Source organism: Mesocricetus auratus, unplaced genomic scaffold (genome assembly GCF_017639785.1).
Source record: "Mesocricetus auratus isolate SY011 unplaced genomic scaffold, BCM_Maur_2.0 Super-Scaffold_100028, whole genome shotgun sequence".
In the NCBI taxonomy this organism is placed as follows: domain Eukaryota; kingdom Metazoa; phylum Chordata; class Mammalia; order Rodentia; family Cricetidae; genus Mesocricetus; species Mesocricetus auratus.
Window position 1 is genome coordinate 11,369,355 of NW_024429209.1, and position 12,648 is coordinate 11,382,002.

A 12,648-nucleotide genomic window follows, 5' to 3' on the forward strand; every position below is an offset into this window, starting at 1 on the left:
CAGAGGCCGGGCAGGTGGGAAGCCAGGGTCCAAAGCCAGTCTCTGTCCTGCTGTAGTGCCTGCAGTACACCTTTGGGATCTCAGGTCCCTCGGGAGTTTGTCTTCCCCTTGTTTTTTTTGTTTGTTTGTTTATTCTGTTTTCAAGAGAGTGTTTCTCTGTGGCTTTGGAGGCTGCCCTGGAACTAGATCTTGAAGCCCAGGTCGGTCTCGAACTCACAGAGATCCTCCTGTCTCTGCCTCCTGAGTGCTGGGATTACAGGCGTGGGCCACCAATGCCTGAAGCTTGTCTTCCCCTTAAAAGAGGAGCCTGAGGGTCAAGGGTTAGCAAGTGCCTGGGAATTCCACCCACCGGAGCTGGCTCAGTGGATGAAGCCCAGCTGTAAAAAACACAGGACCCATACAAAAGCCAGGCACTGGGGATGCTGGAACACTGAGGGTGGGGGTGGAGACAAGGGGATCCTTGGAGCTCATTGGCCAGCAAGGTTAGCCAGCCGGCAGTCAGTAAGCTGCATGTTTAATGAGCAGCCGGTTAAAGGAGACTGCTGACATTGACCTCCAGCCTCCACACCTATGTGTGCACACAGCTCAGCCTACAGAATCAAAGGCTGACAGAGCCAGAAGGACCCATTTCATGGATAAGGAAACTGAGGTTTAGAGACCAGCTTACCTCAAGTCAGAAACTGCTCTTCCTGCTGGAGGGGAAACTCTTTCAAGGCGCTTTAAAATTCAAGCAAAACAAAAACTAATCAACCAATCAAAAAAATTAAACAAGACAAAAACAGATCGAAAGAGCTTCTAGGAGGAAGCCAAGCCTCTCCCAGAGAGAGCTGGCAGCTTTCTGAAGTCACACGGCTGGCTGGAAGTCTAGCCAGGATTTGCACATGCCCCTGGCTCTGGGTCACCTGCTTTTGTCATATCCACAAAGTAACACACAGAGCCACTGTAAATGGGGCAGCTGGGTGAGCATGAACTGTACGAGAAGTATCTAGAACCCAAGTGGGCAGAGGAGGAAGTGGGCTCCACCTAAGACTCAGGCCTATCTTCCCTCAGGGTTGTAGCTGGAAGTAGAGAGAGAAAAGGGACCCCAAGGGAGACAAGGTGAGCCGGGGAGGGGCACCCTAATGGCTTGGGACAGTTGCTGTTTCTGCCTCACCGAGCTGTTCACACCAGTCTATCAAGATTCAGAGCTGGAGGCCCCAACTGGTCAGGGCAACTCAGTGTGGACTGGCCCAGAGCATGCTGGGTACCAGACACTAGGCTAGGCATAGAGCAGAACAAGATAGCCACAGGCCACAGGCCACAGGCAGAAGGCTCCAAACCCATTCGGCCCTGTTGAGTGCTGCGCTGGGTTAATAAGGACAGAGCAATGTGACACATTAGGGCTATGATACAGGGCAGTGTCCTGAGCTCTTTCATGAATCAAGTTGTGTAATTTTCCTGATTCCTAAGTGGAACTGCCCCTCCCCCCCACGGACGATAAGAGTAGAGGTTAGGTGACTTGTGCAAGGCCGTAGCCGGGAGGTGGCAGAGATGGGAATTAGCCTCTATTTGTTAGACATCAGGTCAGTGGTTGAGGGCAGAGTGGTTGAAATGAGTCTCCTGGCTCTTGAATCGTCATTCACATTAGCAGCTTGTCCTTAAGCGAATCTTAATTTCTCTGAGCCTCGATTTCCTCATTGATAAAACGGGAGTGATGAGACTCCTACCCTCAGTGCAGATTAAATGTGCACTGAAAATGCCTATGGTTTTTGTTAAATCATTGCATTGTGTGGTCACGCAGAACAGCCTGGCTTAACTGTGGGCTAGATGGAGGTGGGCTCTGGGGAGGGTGGCGTTTGAGTCCAGGGCGGCCCTGGGGATGGATGGAGAGTGTGCTGAGCAAGAATGAGTAACAGCAGGGGGTGGGGCGTGGGGCGGGTCATCCGTGATGGGGTGCGGTGCCAGTGTGGGTCCTAGAGTCAGAGAAGGTCCTAACTGAGGTTCAGGAAGATAGGACAGATGCAGAAGGGGACAGAGAGAGGGAGGAGGGGATGGAAAGATGGGAGGAGCCTGTGAGTCCCAGCCCCAGCCAGCGCAGGGTGTCTGAGGCTGGCCCTTACTACATACATCTCCCACAGTCTATCCGACGCCTGATGGAGGCCGAGAAGGTGAAGGGCTTCTGTCAAGTAGTGATCTCCTCTAACCTGCGTGATGGCGTGTCCCACCTCATCCAGTCTGGGGGTCTTGGTGGGCTGCAACACAACACTGTGTTAGTGGGCTGGCCTCGCAACTGGCGGCAGAAGGAGGATCACCAGACATGGAGGAACTTCATCGGTACTGATGCCGCGGGGTCGGGGTGGAGGGCTGGCCCTGGGCTGCTTCGCCTTCTGAGGGTTTCCTGAGCACAGTCAGGTGATGCCACATGTTAGCTTCTATGTCAGGCCCTGGGAGGAAGATGGGCAGGACAGGGCAGGGTGGCAGCCGCAGCTTCGGAGTCACTGTGGTCAGGGTCTGTGTCTCAGCTCTGGTCTGTACCAGGTAAGTGGAGATTTTCTCTAAAGCTCTCACCTCCCTGAGTGCCAGGCACTATCACCTGCATGTTGGTGAGAGACTGAGACAGAGATGGTGAGGAATTTGCCTGGGTCACACAGCAAACCTAGGAAGTCATGTTTGAAACAGCAGAGGCCACTCATGGTGGGCTTTTTTCCTCCATTTTTCAAGACAGGGTTTCCCTGGAACTCACTGTAGACCAGGCTAGCCTCAAATTCACAGAGATCTGCCTGCCTCTGCCTCCCAAGTTCTGGGACTAAAGGCATGTGTCACAACTGCCTGGCTTCTGATGGGTTCTTTTTCTATAATTTATTTTATTTTTATTTGATGTGCATTGATGTTTTTCCCGCATACCTGTCTGTGTGAGGGTGTCAGATCTTGGAGTAACAGACAGGTGTAAGCTGCCATGTGGATGCTGGGAACTGAACCTGGGGCCTCTGGAAGAGCAATCAGTGCTCCTAGCCACTGAGCCATCCCACCCTCTGATGGCATCTTAATGATCCGTAGAGGCGTAGGCTGGAGAGGGGCTCAGTTGGTAAAGTGCTGACCATGAAATCATGAAGACCAGAGTTTGATCCTGAAATCCAGAGGTCTCTGGTGTTGGGGAGGCAGAGACAGGAGACTTCCTGGGATTCAGCTGCCCACCTACTCTGTGAGCTCTGAACCAGTCAGGTCAAGTAGAGTCCTGTCTCAAGCAAGCAAGCAGGCAGACAGACAGACAGCAGCAAAGACAAATGAAAAACCCCATCAAGATGGATGGCTCTTGAGGAACAGGGAAGTCTGCCTGAGGCTGATGCCTGTACTCCTTATACATCTACACATGTGTGCCCACATGAACATGCACACACACACACACAAGAGAAAAAAGAACGGGGTGCTACTGGTCATTTAACAGGTGGGGATTAACAGGACCAGGAGACTGAAGTACTTTCTTACAGTCAAATAGCCAGTAGGGGACGAGGCCCAGGTAGATGCTGCTACCCTGATTACCAGAGTCCAAGGCCAAGGTCAGATGGAGTGTGGTGGGTGCTGGGTGCCAGGAGACCTTGTGGCTTTTCCTGGGCACCAGGAGGATTGGTCACTGTTGCCCTCTGGTCCTTTCTTTTTTGGCCTTTCCAAGAACTGGTCCGGGAAACCACAGCAGGCCACCTGGCCCTGCTAGTCACCAAGAATGTTTCCATGTTTCCTGGGAACCCTGAGCGCTTCTCCGAGGGCAGCATCGATGTGTGGTGGATCGTGCACGATGGGGGCATGCTCATGCTACTGCCCTTCCTGCTGCGTCATCATAAGGTCTGTGTGCACGCATGTCTGCGGTGGGGGGGGGCCGTGTGTGCATGCAGGTACATCCATGGGCAAGCTCAGTGCTCTGGCCAGCCTCCGTGCTCGCCCTTCCTGGGGTCTCTGATCATCCCCCTTATCAGGGGTGTTGGGGACTGATGTGCCGACCTGACAAGTACGCTGTTGCAAAGGAGAGGGGATGTTTCATACAGGGAAGTGGTACCTTAGTGCAGACTGCTCAGACCTGAGCAGGCCAGTCTGCAGATAGAGTCTTGGTGGGAGGAGCCAGTGGGGGAAGGGGTGGGCACTTTGGCCATGGGTCTTCTCACTGCCTTTGGCTGGACCCTTCTGGATTGCCTTTGATCCTTGCAGGTCTGGAGGAAATGTAAGATGCGGATCTTCACTGTGGCCCAGATGGACGACAACAGCATCCAGATGAAGAAAGACCTGACCACGTTTCTATACCACTTACGCATTACTGCAGAGGTGGAGGTGGTGGAGATGGTGAGTGAGCGCCCAGAAGCCCCACCTGCAGCTCCTTCTTATTGGCCCCAGCACCAGTCAGGGCTCCTCCAAGACCCATCAGCTTGCCTTCCTGGGACCACCCCTTAGCTCATCCAAGAGTTCATCCAGCTAGCCTTCTTTCTCTCCGAGTAACTGCCATGTTGAAGCATGCTCACCCTGACACACTGTGTGTGCACTTGGCAAGCAGGAACTCTCATGGCCTCTAATGAGACACACACATTAGACGTTTGCACTCCCAGCCACACTGTCGAGACTGTGTAGTGACTGACTGCACAGTACAGTGAGTGGCTGAGTCAGAGCTCAAACCCTGCAGGCCACTGCCTGGCCTGCTCCTGGTGGGCGCACGGTCCAGCTCCTATCTCTTTACCTCCTCGGTGTGTCCATGCCTCCGGCTGTGCTCACTAACCTGGCCACATAGCCTTCCACTTATCACCCCGTTCGCCTAGGTGTGTGTTCTTCATCTCTCGTTCTTTTCACAAACTTCTTCCCCTTCTGCTTTCACTCAGGCAATTAATCTGTCAACTCACTCATCACTTCATTTCCATCCTTGGTTCTGTGTTGGGTGCACGGGGAACTAGCTGCGTGCTTTCCCAGGCCATGGCGCTGCTTCCTACAACCTGGTGCTAGGGCGTGTGATAGGGAGGTGCAGGTGGAGGGAGGGAGGGCCCCGCCTCCCACCTTGGCCTTCCTGAGTTCCAAGTCCTGTGCTCCTCCCTGTGCACAGCATGAGAGTGACATCTCAGCGTACACCTACGAGAAGACATTGGTGATGGAGCAGCGCTCACAGATCCTCAAGCAGATGCACCTGACCAAGAATGAGCGGGAGCGGGAGGTAAGCCCCCCCCCCCCCCCCACGGTGGGGCTCTCAGCCACGAGCTGCTGCAGAACGTGGGGTTTTACAGGTGTGGGAGGCTCTGTCTGACATCCCTGGCCATCAGCACTGCTCTTTTCCCCTTAGTAGCCCTCATCTGCCACCTCCTCCTGACGCCCGGCTCCCCTGCAGTGGGACATGTGGCCGATGCATGTTCCCAGCCCCCCTCCCAGGGACTTTGGCATCCAGACAGACTTTCTCCTCTGTAGGAGACTTGTAGGCCTGAGGGAGAATAGTGGATGCTAAATGGGCATGGATGACGAGTTCTCAGGGGGTGTGGGCTGCCAGCGTGGGAGACGAGGGTTCATGTAACGACTCTCAGAGTGGGCAACAGATGTATATTTAAAGACGTGGATGTTGGGTAGGAGTCAGGGGCGAGCCTCCTAGGGTGTGAGTGAAAGGCTTTCAGGAGCAGGGACGCTGAGCACCCCATGGGGGAAGAGCTCTTAGGTTTCAGTCCCTGGTCTTGTGGAGTATGGATAAAAGACCCACTCCAGGGAGTGGAGCCCCTGGGGGAAGGGAGGGATGCTACCCAGGCTGTGGACAGAGCGCCTAGAAGTGGGGGTCAGGCTGTTGGGGGAATGGGTGGCAGGTCCTGTAGGTGAGGGTGAAGAGCTGTGATTGTGGGTCTCCCAGGTGAAGAGAATCTGCTCTTTCCCCCATGAGGCTGATGCGTGTTCAGGGAAGTGAGCGGGCTCTTGGATGGGGTGTCATCCAGGCTGACAGTGGAAGTGATGGCTTGTGCTGGGTAACCGGAGTGACACGGGACCATAGTGCTAGGCTCAAGCCTTGCTGTGCCAGGTGTTAGCCTGCTGGTTGTTGACGGCAGGGAGGTCTGAGCTCTGGAGATCAGAGGCCGGGCCAGCGGTGTAATAGGTGTTTGGTCGTGAGGCACTGTACTATTTTCACAATGTGTGCCACTCGGGAATGCGTTTAACCTGGATGAGCTTCAGCTGTGGTAATGGCTCTTGGCAGGGCGTGGGTGGTGACCCCCAGCAGAGCTGGCATCAACCTATGTCACTCCCTAGATCCAGAGCATCACAGATGAGTCTCGGGGCTCCATTCGGAGGAAGAATCCAGCCAACACTCGACTCCGCCTCAATGTTCCTGAAGAGACAGCTGGTGACGGTGAGGAGAAGCCAGAAGAGGAGGTGAGTGGCTGGTGTGATTTGGCTCTGGCGAGTGGGAACAGAACCTTTGGCTACCAAAAGAATCGCCTGCTGAACACTCCCCCCTCCTCCAGGTGCAGCTGATCCATGACCAGAATGCTCCCAGCTGCCCTAGCAGCTCACCATCTCCAGGGGAGGAGCCTGAGGGGGAGGGGGAGGCAGACCCAGAGAAGGTGCATCTTACCTGGACCAAGGACAAGTCAGTGGCAGAGAAGAACAAAGGCCCCAGTCCTGTCTCCTCCGAGGGCATCAAGGACTTCTTCAGCATGAAGCCGTATGGGCCTGGGGGCTGAAGCTCGGGGTTGGGTGGACCTAAAGTTCTTGTTTACTATGGCAGGGAAAATGAGCTGGAGTCCTCCTCCGGCAGTCATGATCCAGGGCAGAGCTTGCCTTGTTTTTTCAGACAGAGACTTACAGGGCTGGGCTAGATGGTTAAGGGTCAGAACCAACTCCCAAGTGGAGGTGTTGAAAAGAGAGGCGGGGGGGGGGGCTGTGAGAGTGAGGACAGGCTCACCCAGGGCAGACGATGTGGGCTCAGCGGCACCACCTCTTCCTGACCCCTCTTTTTCTTTCTCTCTTTGCTTCTCTTTGTGTTTCCTGAAGGGAGTGGGAAAACTTGTAAGTGCGCTACCATTTTTCCATCTTCTCTCCTAGGTTTCCAGGGTATCTATTCCATGGAATCCTCAAGGGGTGTCCCTGTCCTCTGGGGCCTCTAAATGGCCTAGCTTGGACAGATCTGGTGTTGAGGGAGGTCCCAGGCCGGCAAGCACCAGGCTGGGCAGCCCGACTCAGGCTGGGAGGGTGACCAGACTTAGCTTTTTCTGGCCTGGGCTAACGCCCTTGCCTCCTCTTTTCTACAGGAACCAGTCCAACGTGAGGCGCATGCACACGGCCGTGCGGCTGAACGAGGTCATCGTGAATAAATCCCGGGAAGCCAAGCTGGTTTTGCTCAACATGCCTGGGCCTCCCCGCAACCGCAATGGTGATGAAAACTGTATCCTGGACTTTAGTTAGGGGGGAAGAGGGAGGCTGTTGGCAAAGTACATGTGTCCTCTAGTCTGGGCTGAAAACAGCAGAGCAGGATCAGCACTGGACAGGGACGCGGGCTCTGGGAAGGCGCAGGCGCTGTCTCCTTGACCAGCTCTCAGACATGGAGTTCCTGGAGGTCCTCACTGAGCAACTGGACCGGGTGATGCTGGTCCGCGGTGGCGGCCGCGAGGTCATCACCATCTACTCCTGAGGGCCAGGACCTGTCAAGCCGGCCAGAGCGCGCCCGGTCCGCGGCCCCGGAGCCCTCGCCGCGCCACCCCGCCGCTGTCACCGTTTACATAAGATCCTGTGCCCGTGCCCTGGCCCCTTTCCCCGCTGCCTGCAGCCCAGAGGCCGTGCCCGTCGGGGCTGACTCTGACGGCGGCCCGTGGGTCCCTTTTCTGAGCCCGGCCTCGCCCCACTGGAGCTGACGCTGCAATAAAGGTGGCGTGGAAAGGAGCGGAGCCGCGGTCCCGGGCCGGGCAGCCCTGGGCTCGTCCCTTCCCACGCCCTGCCGCGTCCTCCCCGGGACCCTGGTCACCGAGCTCAGGCGCCGGCCGGCCGCGCTATACATAGTGTACAGGAGACATCGCGTGTATTTTTAATGTCCCCATATTTCTGTAACTAGAAGCGCAACGGACTCCTCGCTACGGCCGCGCTCTCCCCGCTGTGGGCGCCCAGGGAGGCGGAGGCCCCGGGAGTCAGGTTTCCCTGCACCCGAGCTGAGAGCCAAGTGCTTTATGGCCCGCGCTCTCCCTCCCTCCCATGTCCACACCCTGGGCCTCCCTCTCTTCCTTCCAGTTCTTGGCAAACACAGGTGAGACGGCGGCCGGCTTCGGTGGATGCGAGCTTTCTGGCGACCAGGAAAGCCAGGGGTCGATTCTCCACGGGGGAGAAACCGAGGGCCGCACCTACTGAGCAAGCCCCGCCCGGTGCCTTCGCGGAGGAGCTTGCCGCCTGCTCCCCATGGCTCCTCGCCAAAGACTGAATTTGTGGAGCTGGAGGGCACCCACTCCCCAGTTTCCTCCCTGAGACAGGCGAGGGTCGAGGGGCCAATGCCAGTCTAGAGGCCCGGGCAGCCTCTGATGTTCCCTCCCTTGGTGTCCTTGGTGTCCCTCTGCAGGTCCTGCCTGGGGACGCAGCTGCCTACTGAGTGCTCTGGAGACAGGCCTTGCTGCCTAGTAGCAGGTCCTTAGAGCTAGGGCTGGACTCACGTGGGCTCTGTTGATCCTCGCGCTTCTCTGCCCTCTTCTGACTTGGACCCAAGGCCTTTGGCTTCCCTAACTCGTCCTTGGCGCTTCCGCTCCACCAGCCCCACCTTTGGGGAGGTGCCCTCAGTCCTTAGAAAGGCGTTTGGCCGGTTCCCTTCCCCTAGGGCACGTTACTAAGGGGACAGGCACTGCATGCTCCTTTAAGCGCCCTCTGGGACTGGGTACAGTGCCTCCAGCCCCAGGACCCTGGCCTGCGCACCTAGTTAGACATCCTGCCCACTCCAGGGCCCGGGACCACTAGCTGACCTCACCACCTCCTTCCCCTTGAGCCCCAAGCAGAGAGCTGCAGCTGGCGTAGTCTAGACGGTCAGGTGTGGCCAGTGGCAGGGCTGGGAGTTTCTGCTCCGCTGCTGGGCCCAAGGCCCCTCTGCGATTTGATGTGGACTGGATATTCTTCCAGGCAGTATCCATAAAGCTGGAAGTGTGGGACCCAGGACATGCCATCCTTCAAGACTGCCCTCCCTTGCCATGGTCTTGCCTTTTGGGGCAAGAGAGGGGCTGCGCAGAAGAGGCTGTTATCAACATCAATTAGGGAACCAAAGTTGCACTACCTAGGCCCAGACTCTCTGGTTGGCAAGAGCAAAGTTTCCGTTGATGAAACATCCCACAACGAAACCCCAAGTTTTCTGTGCTCCATGTGCAATATTTGTTATGAACCTTGTGTCGTTCAAGTCACCTTTATAATCACTGTAGCTAGATGTTCCATGTCCATCCAGGTGACTTACTGAGTGCAATATTTCAATAGCCTGGTAGTGAGAAGGAGTGTTGCTTTTGTTTCAGCCGACCTATGTGCAGGGCAATGCAAAGCAAGTCCAAAACCCTTGTAAATAGGAGAGGTTGCAAGCCAAATCAAGAGTATTTACTGTTATTACTATTATTATTAGGCCTGCCTTTAATTTTAGTGTTTTGGTATTTCGCATCCTGCCTCGGTACTGATCTTGTGTTCTTCGTGCCAATATGCAAAGGAGAGGGTCAGTCTTTCCTTTATTGTTGAATGCTCCCATTTAATGCTTTAAGGCTTTTACTGTGTTAATTTTTTAGATACCTGTCTGCACACAATGCAATAAAAATAATTTTATTACACCCTTGATAGCCTAAGGGGTACGGTTCGGACACTTGAGGAGGAAGTCAAATCCACTTTTGACGGATGTTTTGTTTTTGAGACGGGATCTCACGGAGCCCAGGCTGGTTTGGAATTTGGCTAATGCAGCCCAGGATGACCTTCAACTCCCATTCCTCTCGCTGCCGCCTTCGGAGTCCTGGGGATTTTATGTGTGGACCACCGTGTCCAGTCAGAACAGGACTCGTGGGTGGGAAGACAGTCCTCTCTGCTCAAAGGAGAAGTGGGCACACCAGCTTTGGGCCTGTGCCGTGCCTGACCCGGGAGGTGCGCTTCCTACGTGTCAGGTCCCATGGCACCCCCTGGGAGGCAGTGAGGCCTTTGGGGGAAGCTTGGGACATTCATGCCAAGTATATTACAGGCTCTTCAGGGCTTTCAGGTTCTGACTATAGATTATGTCAAACTCCTGCATGATAGACAGCAACAGAAATGAAGGCTAATGAGGAATGCCCCTGCCTCTAACCATCATCCATAGAGGTGTCTCACAATGGCTTCCTTCCCTACGTTTTGACCACACCCCTGATAAGCTGTCTCTACTAGAAGCAGGTGCAGGCAGGGCAGGACTTGATGTGAGGCTTTTGCTCTGTGCCATTACTAACACTTCTCGGCAGGTGGGCAGCACACTGAGGTTCAGGCTGGGTCAGGGATCCTAAGCCTGATCTTGGGGAAGTGCTCTGCAAAGAGGTGCTGCAGATACACCAAGAAAGATGAGCACAGACCTGACTTTCTTATTTTAATTAAAAAGTAATTATTTCATTTTATCAACAACACAAGAGTTCCAAAGGGGGGGGGGGAACCCACCATATAACAAACAGATCAGAACATAAACTGCTGCTGTTTGGGGACCTCGGGCTTTGAAACTGGTTTGCTCAGCCTGGCAGGGGCTCAGCTGGAACTACCATTCTTGCTTGTTCTGCCAGGCCTCCTTTCTCTCTCACAGATCTGAGCCACAGGCTTCTAATGATCAGTTTTCCCAAAAGAAAAGGGGTTTTCCTTTGGATCCATCCGTTCAGGGTGGCAGTCAGAGCCATCCAAGTGCCACTCTGTCTCAAAAGTTATGAATGCTGTCCGTCTGAGAACATATCCAACTACTATAGTCTAACATCAAATGGTCCCTACCTCCTGCTCATCAGAAAAACAAGAGTCTGGATGAAAACAAAAGCCTAAGGCTCCAAATAAACCACTGAAAACATGGGTGTTCAGTGCCAGAGACTGGGGCTGCCCCGTCAGTGCCGCTGGGCACAAAGTGCTGACTAATGCTGTGGAGAGCAGTGGGTCCCGGTCACAGTTCTGTCAAACTGCTGAGTGAGCCACTTGGTCATCTGGAGACCCTCCAGGAAAATGGAAAACTACAAAACCAAACCAACCCGCAAGGGACCATTCTGACGCAGGCACAAGAGTCCACTCTTGGTAGCTGCCACGCCACGCTTCCCCAGTTCAGGGTGGCCATGTGAGTCCTTGAGTGGAGTTCCATTCTCGTGATGACACGGCCGGCCAAGGCCAAACTGCTCCTGTGTGAGCCGGCAGCTCAGTTCTGGCTGATGTGTGGAGGTGCAAACAAAGCTGTCTGTCACAACTGATCCCACAAGTGGTGTCCAAACTGGGGCAGCTGGGGTTTGGCTTCTTCCTTTTTTCCTCCAGCTCCAGGCAGGGGTCAGAGTACCCCATCAGAAGACGCTGAGCATAGACCCCAGAAATACTTATTTTCTACCCAAACAAAAGATACAGTCCCAAAAGCAGTCTAAGTTCTGATTCTGTTAAGTGGTAAGCAACAGCCGCAGGAAGGAGCGGTGCAAGAAACTCAGGGTATCTGATGTTGACCCAGAGAGTGAGAAGAACACTTCCAAACATCTCTACTTAGGTTGAGGTGGGAGGGGCCAGGGAAAAGGGGGACTAGGGACAGTGGACCGTTGGAGCCTCAGTAATGCCTCTGGTATGATCCCATGGGGGCCTGGGGCCGCCCCACCTGTGCAGCAGTTTGGCTAACCAGGTGGGAAAGGGCAGGGCCACTCTGGATCAAGGTGTCCAGAGCCTTCTGTACACTTGGATTGTCAAAGTTAATACCTGTAGAAGATACAGGCCTCTGGCTAGCCATGTTGCTGGCAGGTGCCAGGCGGCTGGAAGGCTGACCAAAGAGGCCTTGGGAAGGAGCCCCAGGCCTGGGGCCCATGCTCCGAGCAGACCCCGCCTGTCCCACAAGGTTTGGAGGCTGACTTCCTGAGGCCTGTGGTCTTTGCTGAGGCTGGCTGTTTGCTGCTGTGGAAAAATTCTGGTTCTGGGAGCTTCCGGCAGCAACCGAGGGGGATGCAGAGCTGCTGTTGGCCGAGACTGTGCCACTATTGAAGAGGCTGAGGATTTTGGCCTGAAGCTCTTGCTGGGAGGTGGGGGGTGCGGCTGGAGTGGGTGTAGCAGAGGGGAGCACTTGGCCACTCTGAAGCGGTTGGGAACTTGCTTGTGTCTTCAGCGAGGTACCCGAGGCCGCCCCGAGTGGCTGGCGGGAAATCGGGCCTGGAAGACAGAAGAGGGAGGCATCTGGTTGAGAGTGCCCCCTAAGGGCAGGAGGCCTAGCATCCAAAGGAAGAACACCAACCATACATCACAACAATCCCACAGCACAGACAATAACATCAAATTCTAAAAGGACCATCTCAGAACATGGACTGTTTCACAGAAGGCAGCTTAGTGCCCAAAAAATTGCTTGACAAAAGGAATAAATAAATAACCAAGGGCATCCACCATAGCTCCCAGGGAACCAACAGCACTAGTTTATCCCCCACCAGTCCAACTAAAAGGAGCAGAGCTCAGCAATGAATCTAAATCACTATTAACAGTATCACGAGCGTGCACGGATTGTGG

The 12,648-nt window shown here is 54.8% G+C and overlaps 2 protein-coding genes across 4 annotated transcripts in view; one reads left to right on the forward strand and one right to left on the reverse strand.

Moving 5' to 3' along the window:
• The window catches only part of Slc12a5 (solute carrier family 12 member 5), a 38,345-nt gene extending 28,585 nt beyond the window's left edge, over positions 1 to 9,760 (forward strand). For both annotated transcript variants that reach the window (XM_040732989.1, XM_040732990.1), the window contains exons 18-26: positions 2,118 to 2,313; positions 3,650 to 3,819; positions 4,180 to 4,311; positions 5,057 to 5,164; positions 6,232 to 6,354; positions 6,447 to 6,646; positions 6,976 to 6,990; positions 7,233 to 7,366; positions 7,521 to 9,760. In XM_040732989.1, the coding sequence (XP_040588923.1) occupies positions 2,118 to 2,313; positions 3,650 to 3,819; positions 4,180 to 4,311; positions 5,057 to 5,164; positions 6,232 to 6,354; positions 6,447 to 6,646; positions 6,976 to 6,990; positions 7,233 to 7,366; positions 7,521 to 7,612 (1,170 nt within the window). In that variant the 3' untranslated portion in view covers positions 7,613 to 9,760. The remainder of the gene's footprint in view (positions 1 to 2,117; positions 2,314 to 3,649; positions 3,820 to 4,179; positions 4,312 to 5,056; positions 5,165 to 6,231; positions 6,355 to 6,446; positions 6,647 to 6,975; positions 6,991 to 7,232; positions 7,367 to 7,520) is intronic.
• Positions 9,761 to 10,512: 752 nt separating this feature from the next.
• Ncoa5 (nuclear receptor coactivator 5) overlaps positions 10,513 to 12,648 on the reverse strand; it is a 33,748-nt gene continuing 31,612 nt past the window's right edge. Inside the window, exon 8 of one of the 2 annotated variants that reach the window (XM_005084983.4) lies at positions 10,513 to 12,300. In XM_005084983.4, coding sequence (XP_005085040.2) covers positions 11,711 to 12,300 — 590 coding nt within the window. In that variant the 3' untranslated portion in view covers positions 10,513 to 11,710. The remainder of the gene's footprint in view (positions 12,301 to 12,648) is intronic. The other variant, XM_021235912.2, reaches the window with a different exon arrangement.